Source organism: Arachis ipaensis, chromosome B04, assembly GCF_000816755.2.
Source record: "Arachis ipaensis cultivar K30076 chromosome B04, Araip1.1, whole genome shotgun sequence".
Lineage (NCBI taxonomy): Eukaryota > Viridiplantae > Streptophyta > Magnoliopsida > Fabales > Fabaceae > Arachis > Arachis ipaensis.
Genome location: NC_029788.2, coordinates 7,258,097 through 7,271,408, shown reverse-complemented (window position 1 = coordinate 7,271,408; position 13,312 = coordinate 7,258,097). Strand labels below are relative to the sequence as shown.

At 30.4% G+C, this 13,312-nt stretch overlaps 1 protein-coding gene across 16 annotated transcripts; it reads left to right on the top strand.

Moving 5' to 3' along the window:
- On the top strand, positions 505 to 12,991 carry LOC107638697. 16 transcript variants are annotated; one of them, XM_021120617.1, is made up of 15 exons: positions 505 to 869; positions 959 to 1,021; positions 1,157 to 1,245; positions 2,286 to 2,354; positions 2,585 to 2,732; positions 3,523 to 3,664; positions 3,779 to 3,914; positions 4,933 to 5,016; positions 6,359 to 6,540; positions 10,099 to 10,218; positions 11,202 to 11,286; positions 11,464 to 11,596; positions 11,714 to 11,866; positions 12,036 to 12,165; positions 12,639 to 12,991. In XM_021120617.1, exons 9-15 carry the CDS (start codon positions 6,466 to 6,468, stop codon positions 12,753 to 12,755), a joined length of 813 nt encoding a protein of 270 aa, XP_020976276.1. In that variant the 5' UTR covers positions 505 to 869; positions 959 to 1,021; positions 1,157 to 1,245; positions 2,286 to 2,354; positions 2,585 to 2,732; positions 3,523 to 3,664; positions 3,779 to 3,914; positions 4,933 to 5,016; positions 6,359 to 6,465; the 3' UTR covers positions 12,756 to 12,991. The 16 variants fall into 16 exon arrangements, 12 of the variants coding, with proteins under 12 accessions (XP_020976276.1, XP_020976275.1, XP_020976282.1 ...); XM_021120616.1 differs by having other exon boundaries at positions 505 to 1,021; XM_021120623.1 differs by lacking the exons at positions 505 to 869; positions 959 to 1,021; positions 1,157 to 1,245; positions 11,202 to 11,286 and adding an exon at positions 10,973 to 11,094 and having other exon boundaries at positions 1,550 to 2,354; positions 6,359 to 6,423.

Sequence of the window (13,312 nt, the reverse complement as noted above, 5' to 3'; positions counted from 1 at the left end):
GTACCAACTTGTATACTAAAAAGATTTAAGATTTGTAAAACTAGTAACTAAAGTGGTTTAATAACCGATTTGATTTTTAGAACCTTGATAAAAATATAGTTATATTAGATTTTTAACTTTTAAAATAAATATTTGATGAATTTAGATTTATTTTGTATATATAACAATTCGTTGATCAATAGTAAATTTTTAAATAAAATTTAATAAATTAGTCATTTACCTAGTAGATCAAAGAATATGTGCCAAGAAAACATAAACGATTGAGCTATTGATAAAGGTAAAATAGAGGATTAAAAATGACCAACACCTTCACATACACACTCTCAACCTTGTCGAGAAGCTCCGAACAAGATTCCAAAACTGTGATTGTGAATGGTAGTGCGGTGGCTTTTCATTCAATTTTATCTATTTATTTCTTTCACTGTTTAAATTTTTTAATCATTTAAACTAGTCCATTTATGACTCTTAAGGAAGTGTTAGAACAAAAATAACACCACGACGACAAAAATAAAGCCATCATGATAATGAGAACCAAACGCCTTGTTATGATTATGGTCTTTTTCTTTTGCTTTGCTCTTCTCTACTCCTCACTAATTAAAAAAGGTAATGTTCCTGTCCATTTGAACGTTAGAAGCGTTACGGTGAAGACTATGGCAGTTTGTGCTATCATCGGTTATAACTATTCGCATAAGGTGAACCTGAAGCTAGTAGAGGTCCTTAGTTGCACAAAATTAGATCACACAAAATCAGGATCATGCACCTTCACCCTCGTGCTGCTGGCAGAAAATGAAGATACTCATGAGACTAACAAGTACTTGGTTGAGTTGTATCAGAGGCGGCACAAGCCCCGAAAAATCACTGATAATTCAGTAATAATCACTGATCTTTCAGTATCACGCTTTGAACCTGTCCCCCAGGACTTAAATTAATGTATTTAATTTCTTTTGTAACCCTGAAGCTGGCGAATAAATTGGTGCTATGATGAGCCTATGACTAGCTATAATAACTTTCAAATGTATAGGTACACTGTTATTTCAGTAATTTTTAACCTTGTATCGGTACAATTAAAAACTTTTCTGTTTTTTATTTGTGTCTCAAGTTATTGTTTGTGCTCTGTGAACCTTTTTCCCCCTTCCAAATTCCAATATATGTGTAGAAATCGATGCTGGAACTGCAAGAATGCAGAAATAGTTGCAAGAAAACAGATTGTGCTATAATAGCTTGAATAGCAAGAAAACTGAAACTGTAAGTGTGTGTTATTATTAATTTATTATTATTGAATGTGTTAACCTCTCTGTACAGAAGTAGATATTAAGTGAGCTGGCACATAACTAAAGTATGTTAACTAACTTAACGGCTAATAACAGCAATTCAAGATTCAACACAAGATTCTGTTTTAGCCAATTCACATTGGTTCTCTACAACATGGTTTATTATGCTTCAAACGAACGAATGTCTTTAGGAGATATCTATATCTATATCTATATAACAATGGTATAGAGGAGGATTCATATCCGAAGTGGCATTTTATGGTTTTTTAGATTTTTTTTAATTCAAAAAATGTCACTTCAAGGGTCCCATGTTTTTTTGCTTTCCTTCTTTTTCTTCATTTACGCTGCCCCTTCCATCTCTTTTTTTTCTTTCTTTTCGAAACCCTATTCATCTCCTCGATTCTATCCTCTTTTTTCCATTTACAGAAAAAATTTAATGAGTACACTCTCTCTTCATTCTCAACTTAATCCCGATGCTTTTCCTCGCTCAAAATTGAACCCAGATCTGGCTCTCTGCTGGTGCCAGCTTTCGGATGATTCTTGCCACCTCTGTCATCTCCTGTAGTTGTGAACCATGAAACGCTCTCTAGGGGAGTTGCTGAGTGACGCTGACAAGGAACGATCGATTGTCATTATGAGATCCAGCAATAGATTCTTTGGGAGGGAGCAGGAGCTCCCTTAGCATTTGGGTGGGCAAGATCAGATGATCTATCGTCAGTTCCTTCTCTCTCTAGAATTTGCACTGCGGACCGGGGGAACACGCCTGATCTCTTTGGAAGAACCTTTTCATTCTATGTTCCACCAGATCTGATTTCATTGTATCTGCCCAATGGATCAGTACGGCTGATCCAGCGAGGGCTCTCGGTCTAATCCAGCGAGTGTTGAGCTTATTGAATCAAATGTCTTTTTGTTTGATGGGTTTTTCTTTGAATTACTATTCTTTTTAATCAATTGAAATATGAGATTCATATATTCGCAGTGGTCTAATGATTCCGTGATATGTGAATGTTTCAGGCTGTTGGTGCTGTTGCTAGGGCTAGAGAATGGGAGTATCTGGAGCCAATTGGCTAGCCTTTGTGCCAGGTGCTTAATATGGTTCTGGTTATACTTTTGATATGTGTTGATATTTCCTTTGACAATTGATTCCTGTGATTTCTTGTTTTATATATGAAACGATGTGTTCTGTGGTAATCTATAATTCTATTGTAAGTGTGTAGTTTGGAATAATCTTGAACTTTTTTATTTTGACTCATATTTGTAGTTTGAGTTTCCTTTTGTGTGTTGATTATATCTGCTGATGCTTAAAAATGCAGTATATTACATGAAGACATGGTCATGCAAATTTGATTCTTCCTTCAAGTACAGGCATCCTAGGCAGGCTGGAGGCTCTGCTACCCCTACACTAAATTATAAAGATGGAGGAGATGGAGAAGATGAGTCTTATATCTCCTTGTAATTACGGTGAATCATTTTGGTTGCTTGGAAACTCTGTTTTGGTTCCTATTTCTCTTTCATGGTTAATTTTAATTGCTTTTAGTGATAGTTTTATGGCATCATACAGTTTGGAAAAAGTTAAATGAGAATCAAAATAAAATACATGAAACAGGATATGGTATGTATTATGTAAGCACTTCTTTATTTGTTTGATTATAAGCTTTAGGGCATTCCTTTTTCTAATTAGTTTGTGAGGACTTTTTATTTGATAGAAAATAGTATATAGAAATACTAGGTTTACTTGATTCAAATTCCTAAACAGGTAGAGTATATCGATTCCATTTGTTCCTTTAAAATGATGTGGTTATCACTTACACTTCTAACCTGGTTGACAAATTCTGGTTCGGGATCTCAACTGGTGTCCTCCTGATGTACGAATTTTCTCTATCCCTGCTTCTGAATTTTTTTTATCTTTTTGATTTGGGGTTTTATTTGCATTTTCTTTGTCCAAGGTTTGAGCTGTTTTATTTCATAAAAGTTAACTTATATTAAGACTAATAATTGTCAGTTGCATCCTGATTCCATTGAATGGGTTTTGTTTCTGATGGTAGTTGCTAATTCATTTAGTTCTATTTTGTGTTTGAATTCTGTACTTTGTCAATTTTCTATTTCTCTAATAAGTTGATGTTGTGCTTTATAAACTGATAGAGTGATAGAATCATAAATTCTCTTTGCAAAACTCATTAAATTTTTTGTGGAAGGTTTTTCATTCAGCACAAAGTTGTTAAGTGATGTTTGTTGTTTTATAATGCTTCAGGTGTTTTTGTCTCTTTCATTTGATGAAGATCTTGGGATGTTTGAGAAGAAAGGCGATGCTCAGAAATTTAAAAACAAGAAAAATAATAAGAGAATAAATATGGAGACATCAAATCAGTTCCTAGATAATGGCAGAAAGAGAAGTAAGCATGAATTGATCTTTAAGACAAAGGTGGCGGTAATTTTTATATATAAATTACTTATTATGATTGTTCTGGTTATTGTTTGAGATAAGATTATATTGATATTTTTTGTAGGTTGAAGCTAACTACAATGCTGCATCTTTTGCCCTATATGTTATGGAGAGGAGACATATGCAATCTGAAACACTCTCTGTCGTGTTTGACATGTATTTTTGCATTTTGAAGTGCACAATGCATTCTATAGCACCGGGTTTGTATTCATACAATATGTTTGTGTATATGTATTACATTGAGGCACCATTTGTTGTTGGATTGATAGGGTGTGACAATTTTTATTTTTTTTTTATTATTTGTTTTTTAAAATGGGGGAAAAGAAACTTGTTTTTCTTGAAAAACTATTAATTATTAAAAAAATTCAAATTTCAGACATTTAGATGTCTTTGAGGAGTGCAACATACGCGTAGGGTTTAGTAATAGTATGTCAAGTCTTTCTAATTTCTTCTTCTACTTTGTTTGATTTGTACTAATACACTCATTGGCGATGTTGTTGATTTTGAAGATGAAGATAAATCATTGTTGCACCCGTAAACTCAACTGTTGTTTTTAATTTTTTTTTTTGGTCTTTTTCATCGCTTTGTTTGATTTTCATTATTTTGGTTATATTATTGGTTTCAGTTTTCTATTTTACTTGTTGTGATCAGATATATTAGTATTTTTCATTATTGTCTTTTTCAATTTTTCCATTAAGAAAGTTTTTCTTGAATGATTTTACACACACTGATTCAATCACATGACTTGGTTGTTGTTTAATGGATGGTTAGTGTTTAATGTGGTTGGACAAAACCCTTTTTATTATGAATATAGCACATTGCTATTTGGATGGCAATGTTGATGCTATAGAATTTTGTTCACAAGATTTGTACCACCATGTTCTAGCTGTCTTTACATACAATCTCCAACAAGGTGATCACCCCAGTCAACATGGAAGCATTTCTCTCTTAATATTAATTGACCTTAAGTGTATATTGGGTTAGACATAGTTTATAATAAAAAGCTATTTTTGATAGATTTTGAAAGTGTAAAATCAATATTATATCCCAAGATTAGGCTTGTCCTAAGAATGCTATTAATGATTACTTTTGTTTTAGTATTTATATTAACTTATTATTCCAAATACAGGTTGATTGTTTTTGTGTGATGGTTGTGGTTGAAGTATGTGATTTTCATTTTCATTATTATTTTTGGTGTTGGTTTGTGGTATTCAATAGATAGATCGGTACCAAAAGATGCAGAAGTCAATGGCAAAAATGCCAATGGATGAAAACAAGATCGGTATCACAAGTTAGGGAAAGGTGAGCAACCACATTACTTATGGCATGACCTTGCTTCAAGCTCCTCACCTTTGTCCTTTCTATTTACTCTTTCATTAGCACAACTTGCAATATAAACTACTATTGCCTCTGTTCTTTTAGAACTTTTGGTGTTGTGATTATACTCTTTTCTTTTATTTCTTGGATAAAATAAGAATTACCTTGAAATGAATGGGAGAATTTACAAGAAGAAAAGAATCACGCTTAGCTGCTACAGTGCAAACATTGAGTGTTTTTTTTTTAAAATTCAATTATGAATCTAAACTAAGTACATGTTTGGAAAATAATTCTTTTTATTTTCAGAACCTGTTTCGGGGACACATTATATTGTAAGTAGTTTTGGACCTAAAAATGTCAAAACAAAATGAAACTTAAATTGTGAAAAATATATCTGGATGAATTTGACATGTTATGTATTTATTGATGTTGTGAGGACCATTTTGTACAGGTTTTTGCTCAGATTATATTGCTTGCTTCTTCATTGGAAAGGTGTTTCAATGAAGTTATTTTTAAAGCAATGAGTAGAGCTATCAACAAAATTCTAACAATTGTAGAGTTGATCAACGTCTATTTATTTTGTAATTGGCTTAGCTGGGCTATGTAATCTTCATACATGATACTTTGTATCATTCTGATAAGTCCTTTATGTTTTGTTTTTTATTTATATATGTCGAGTTTGCTTCTGCAACTGGGGAGTGATCAAATAATATACAGGAGAACACACAAATTGGATCCGTTAACATCATTATTACTTCGGAGCCTCTAGACAAAGGCTTCCTTCTGTATGTGCGATTTTTGAATAGTATTTTAAATTAAGTAATTAAAATGTTCAGTATTCAATAATTATGAATTCATGGTGAGGGTTTTTTTTTTCTGAAATTAATTTTGTTTATCATCATCATCTTTTCTAGGTATTATTGTATTTCACATAATTACGAATTCACTGTGTTTAATTCTAAGATTTCTTTGAATGTCTTTCAAAATTTACAAGCTTTTGTGGGATTAATTTTTTGTTGCAAGCTGTTATATTTTGATGTAAATAGATTTTCGTAATTTTTGTGTTGAAGTTGTGTGTGATTATGATACTGTTATTCTTCACTACTGTTGACAGTTGTCCAATGCTTGATTCGGATTAGTTTTTGGATTGTGGTAATCCTCATCCTGTGATTCCTTGTTTTGTATGAAATGATGTGTTCTGTGGTAATTTATAATTCTATTATATGTGTGTAGTTTGGAATAATCTTGAATTACTATTTTGACAAAGAATTGTAGGTTGAATTTCCTTTTCCATGTTGATTATATCTCCTTATGCTTAAAAATGCAGTATATTACATACATGAAGACAGGGTCATGCAATGTTGGTTCTTCCTTCAAGAACAGCAATCCTAGGTAGGTTGGAGGCTCTGCTACCCGTGTCACTAAATTATAAGCATGGTCGTGTTGTCTCCAATGGTGAGGGGTTTAGTCACAGTGAAGTCTGATACAAATGTTTACTCACCTGAACAGGTTTGGATGACTTATCATCGTATTTTCCTAGGGTTTCGTTGAGTTTGTTTCAAATGACTACAATTTACTGTTTTTTTTATTGTTATTTGTTAGTATATGAAGATGATGATTCATTAGTGTGTTTTCCATGTGTTCTTTGATTTTGTTTCATATAAATATTAATTTATCTTTTTTTTAAATTGTGATGTGTCAGGAAAAAAATTTGAAATCTTTTAGTTGTGAAAAAATAAATTGGAGTGTTTTTTTACCATGAATCTTTATGAATTTGTGAGAGTTCTTTGTACGTTTTCGTGTATTTATTTTTTAATTGAGACACCCGTGCGTATTTTATTCTGGTTGGTGTTACTAATAGTAATAATGGTATTAGTAAACTGTTCGAGGTTGTATGTGGTAATGCTGTTTTGGCATAAGTTTATTGTAATTTGCTTCTATTGTTTCAGTTATTTAAAGCACAAATATCTGATCTTGAGAGAACTCCAAGCCATCAACTTCAATCCATGATAAATAAGGATTGATAATTAAGAAATCTTTCTTAAAAAATGTATTCTAAATAATTAGATTTTTTTTAAAATATGATTTTTTATTTATTGTATGCTACATAGTTATTTTTGAATTCTAATTCTAGCTATAGTTTGCCATAAAGATAGAAAATATGTATTGTTTATGTAGGTTACTGATATTTATAGTTTTTGGGTGAAAAAATTGTGTATTGATTAGTCAGCTTAGTAAGCAATTTTAGTTCCAATAGGTTTTTAAAATTGCTATTAGTGGCTAACTATTGCCTGGACATTGATTTTTATTTGGGTATCTGTATATTTTTTGTGTATTATCTAGGGCTGTTGGAAAAAATTTGTTTTGCATCCACTTGTTTGAATTTTACTTTAAATTTTCTACTGTGCAATTCTGTTAATTTTGTATATTAGTTGGAATTAGGTAATTACTTGAATCAACCAATATTTTTTCCTTTTTTTTACAACGATTTATTTGAATTTTACTTTAAATTTGCTTTTTTGAATTTTAATTTGAATTTAGTACTTTGAATTTTATATATATGCTTTATTACAGTGTTGGTTGATGATTGATATTCCTCTTGAATTGAATTAAATTACGACAACAGTTGGTTGATCACTAATTTTAGTTATGCTCTCGATTTAAGTGATTAACTGAAAGAAGTGAGATTTTTTTTCTTCATCCGGAAGCTATTTTATTGGTTTTATCTAATGTATGAGGTGCATACTACTTTTTTTTTCACGGTCAATATGATTAATTGTGTGTTGATTTTAATTTTTTTTCCAATGCTTTGAGTTATTTTCTGGTATTATTTATAGTGCGATTTTTTGTCTGCTGTGGTTAGTGGGTCTAATACTATTTTTTGGTGTGAAAAGAGTTCGTATTTTTTGGTAATAAAGCAATTGACTTATAAAAATTGTTATTGCTATATTGGTAATTTTGTTTTTTTTTCGTTTTTTAATTTTAATCTAACATATCATTTTGCATTTATTAATTTTTTTTGGAGCATGTTTCTGCTTATCTTCTACATCATGCTATTTGTAGCAAAAAATTAAATACTCAATTTGATGATTTATCAACCTCTACTGAAAAATGATTAGAAAGGTGGATTCAATACTTGGATGGACACAAGTGCTATTGACTTCTATACATTGTATGTTGAAGTTAACAAAAAAGATTGCATCTTCGACTATTTGTTAATTTTTATTGGTCTCTCATCTTAGTTATCATTATTGATGTGATTCAGAGAGATACTTGATATTCTCAATAAGATTTTATTTTTTATATGTTTCCTAACTCCTATATATGTAAAATTAAAATTTTAATAATTATAGAATCTATTTTGTAGATTCAATTTAGTGTACTATTTATGATGCAATGATATGAGATATTTATGTTGACTGATGTACTTTTGTTATATAGATTTGGTAGAAGTTAATAATATATGGGTTAGAAGTCTATGATAAGGTGATAGGGTTCAGTTTGGTGTGGGTGGGTTGTAGGATAATTTATGACTCTATAATAGTATTAGATTTGTTGAATCATGTCTTTTCCTATTGAATTAGTACTCTATGGTAGATTGTTATCTTTTCTGTGTGTTTTTCCTTTTTTGTTTCAAATGAATATGAATTTAATTTAATTTTTATATTCCTTTTTATTTATGTTACATATTGTTTTTTACCTTTTTTCTTTGCATGTTGATTTTTTGTTGTATTTTTTTCATATGCTCTTATAACTAGGATTAAGCACTTTATGAAATTTTGTGTATAATGTATTATTGTTTTTAGAGAAAATATTATTTAAAAAATAGAGTAATTTATTTATTTTATTTTGTTTTTTTTTCGCACCTTACATGATGGATAATGTGTTGATGAATTTTATAGGTCTTTGTTGTTTGTTGTGGTGATTGATGTGATTGAGAGGGGTAGTTGGTATTTCCAAGTAGATTTTACTTTTTATAGGTTTACTAAGTCTTATATGTGTCAACTCAACTTTTTTGATGTAGAAGATTGGGACAGTTTGTGATTTTCTCTTCTTTGGACTGTTTTAGAGTTTAGCAATTTTATTTTTTCCTCACTTTATACCTTGATTGATGTGTTGACCGCTTTTTATAGGTGTTTGTTGTTTGTTATGATGATTGATGTGATTGAGAGGAGTAGTTGGTATTTTTAAGTAAATTTTACTTTTTATAGGTTTACTAAGTCCTATATGTGTCAACTCAACTTTTTTGATGTAGGAGATTGGGACAGTTTGTAATTTTTCCTTCTTTGGACTATTTTACATTATTTATATATTGCATCTATCAAATCACTTAGGCAATTAACTATGATTTAGTTAATATGTAATATATAGCTATAGCTATATTTAGTGATTAATTGATTGATTAATTGATTCTATTAAGTGTTATATCTAGCTTGAATGATCAATTGATTTCTTAAGAAAATTAATGTTATTTTAATATTGTTACTCTTTATATTTCCTTTTTGTTTGTGATTGATTAGTCTAACTGATTTGTTAGTATAGTATATTCTATATCTCTATGATAGTATGAGATGTGATATTTTTTACTAGATTTTGGAAAATTCCATTATTATATAATGGTATAATAGTATGAGATGAGATTTCCTAATAGATGTATATGTACATGTTCAAGTAGATTAGATGTTAGTAGGTTGTAGGGTATTCTATTTTATTACTCTATAATGGTATGAGATTTGTTGGAATCTGTTTTTTCTTATTCAATTAGTGCCCAACGAGTATAGCATAGGTGTTCTTGATTATGGTAGTTACATATGTATGGATATGTATGTGATAGATAATGATATATGATATATGATACATATTTTCCCACATTTTCTTTGAGGTATTCAAATTCAAATCTTTTGATGATGTCTTATTTTCTCTATAAAAAGGACTCCTTGGTTGTGTAGTCTAATGCATCTCTCCTCCTTTCTGAAATCCTTTGTTCTTGGTTTTTATTTATTGTTAGTTCTCTCTATTGTGTTTGGTGTTAAGCTAATGCCTCTTTCATTTGGTTATATTTTTAAGATCCACCATCCAATGGAGGTATGGAGACTTAAAGTTAGGGTACTAAGGACTTGGATTATTCCTTCATTTGGGAATCATGATGTTGCAAATTCAATGGAAGTTGTTCATGTTGATGCAGATGTGAGTGGTTGTTCATTGTTCATTTTTGGTTGATTTTATTTATGGCTTTCTTTGTTCCTAAATTTTAGTTGTTGTGGCTGTTTTTTATGCTTAATGTATTTTCGCAGTCTAACAAAATCTAGGCAACTATTAAGAAGCAGCTGATAAATAGGTTTAAAGAGAATATTATTGAGGGTCAAACATATCGAATGGCATATTTTAGTGTTGTTCCAAATCAAAGCAATTATAGGGCAGCAAAATATGAGTTTAAGTTGGTTTTCCTTAACCGTACCAGTGTTGTTCCTGTCCCTGATGATGCTATCCCCAAGACATATTTCAGTTTTTGTCCATTTGATGAGCTCTTGAAAATGACTGATGATTATGTTTACTTAGTTGGTAGGTGACTTTGTAGCTTCTTTATCCCCTTTATTTTCTTTTTTTCTTTCAGTTTGCTGTTTCTTTTTCGTTGGTTTTTTTTTTATGGAAATATGCACTTTTGTATTGTAATTTTATTGATGTTTGTTTTCTGATAGATATGATTAGATTGCTAACTTTTGTTGGTGAAGAAAAATAGTATGTAAAAGACGGCAAAGTGATGAAAATGATCGTTCTTGAGTTATCTTCAAAAGAGTTTGTTTTGTGCATCTTATCTTCATATTGATTGTGTTTTATATTAGTTGCCTATTATTTATGTTATGAACTGTCCTATGAGTTTTTAGTGGTATTTTATATTGGATTGTTAATGGATCTAAGTTTTTAAAAATATTTTTTTTAGGTTGATAATACCCTGTGCTCTGTTTGGGGAGTATGTGGATGAAGTGCATCATTTCTTAGGTTCTGGTTATATGGAGCAACCAATTGTTGTGATCCAACTTACCAAAGTTAAATTCTTTAAGGGTAGTGAATATTATAATGTTCAGGCTTCTCAATTTCTTCTGAATTCTCTATTTTATATTTATTTTCCTGTTTCTCCTTTTTTATTTATTCAGACGGTTGTTTTGTAGGACAAGTTGGTCTTTAAAATGTTATGCATGCTACTCGCCTGTTCTTTAATCCTGATTTGGCTGAAGTTGTTGATTTCAAAAACAGGTTATTAGATAGTATCTTAATAAATGATATGTTTAATTCATTGGTGTTCTATTTATAGTTTTAACTTAGCTAATATGATTTTATTTTATTCTCTTTGTTTGTGTTTTAAGTTTAGTTGATCTTATTTCTAATTTTTTTTTTATCTTTTTCTTTTTTTTATTCTTCTGTGATGATTAGTATGGTTGATCAAGGTATCAATGGAGCACAATCATTGTTTATTGCTAATGAGGGCAAAGGTGTTTCATTGGAAGATGATTTTATGCGACTTACTAGGAGATGCACTATTGAAGAACTTCATGATAACAACGAGGTTTATTAAGGTTTAGATGTCTTTAGTCAATTTTGACTTAGTTGTCTTTTAATGAAAAAGTTATGCAAAGTTATGTTTTCCATTTGTATTTCAAGGTTTATTTTTATGTTATAATAGGAAGTCTTTTGTGGTTTTTGGTATTGTGAGATCTATTATGGATGAAAGACCTTGGTGGTATTCAGCTTGTGTTTGTGGAAAGTCAATTCAGCCTCAAGGTGGTGCATATTATTGTGATTTTTGTCAACACTATGTTACCAATGTGACTCCTAGGTTTGTTGTGTTTATTTATTTATTTTTTTTTGTGATATTGACTTCTGTTTTCTTTTCTTTCTTTTTCCTTCTATTGTTTCATTCTCCTTGTTCCATTTTTTCTAATTATAGTTGTTTCCTTGTGTTTTTTTTTGGTAAATTGCTTATTGGGTAATTGTTCTATGGTCAGATATTGGATCAAAATAGCTGTTGAGGATGATAACGGACATGGTGTATTTGTCTTGTTCAATCATGAGGCTGCTTATTTATTGAAAAAATCATGTGCTAATCTATTTGGAGAGGTTCAAAAGGATGCAAGTGTATGGTTTATGCTGTTTTTTCTTGTTGAATTTAGTAATGGATAAGGTCTGTTTGTGTCATGTATAATTGTATCTTTACTGTGTTTCAGTGTGTCATTGGTCCTTGATTTTTCTAAGAACTATGTGTTCAAATTATTTCATAGGTTGTTTGTGGAGATAGTTATCATGTGATGTTCTAACAATTGTTGGGGAAAAATTGCTTCTTAAGATAGATACCAAGAGTGTTTGTGCTGATATATATTTCAGAACTTTCCGTGTGAGAAGAGTTTCCAATGATGTTGCTATTATTGCCATGTTGGAGTTGCCTAACTATGATGCTCATGATGAGCGTACTCCAGTCAATGTTGCCTCTTCAAACTCTTATATTTGATATGTGTCTCTTTCATAATGTTGTTTTAGTTTATTCCTTGCTTCTTCTTTATTGGTTTCTTGTCGTTTGATTTTCTTTTATGTTTTTAATAAATCCTGTTTAGGATGGTTTTTTGGGAAAGATCTCTTCAAGTGACCATGAATATATTGTTGGCAAAAAGGATCTGTGTGAGGTGCTGGGCGAGCGTATTTCTTCTGATGGGATTTGTCCTTATGTGTAGACAAACTGCGAACCTTTTATTGATTTTCTTGGTGAAAAGGATGCTGAAGTTCCTGGATTGGATGATATAAGCAGTGAAGTTGATATTATTAAAGAGAAAGAAAAAATTGAAACAAGTTTTTTTAAGCACTATTTTCCTACCATGAGTGTTGTTGTATGTAAAAGTGATCACAAAAGGTAGACATTGTATTATTTTTATCTTCTATTAATGATTTCTTGTTATATATGTTCTAAACATACTGAATGGACTTAATTTAGGTATTTCTTTAGCACAAGATAACATTGGCCAAATGATAAAAAATCAAGAATTATATTTGGTGCATACAAAGGACGGGTACACATTTAAACTGATATATACTTTGTGCCTTTTTTTGTAGTAACCATGTGAAAAACAGATAAATTACATATAACCAAATTAATAAAATCTATCATAATAAATTAAATGTATGTGATAACTCTTTTTTTTAGGGTGATGTGTTAGTTTCAGATATAATAATTGCTAGATATGGTACCGAGTTGAAAGATGAAATTGTCCTAATTGATCACTGTGACAATTGT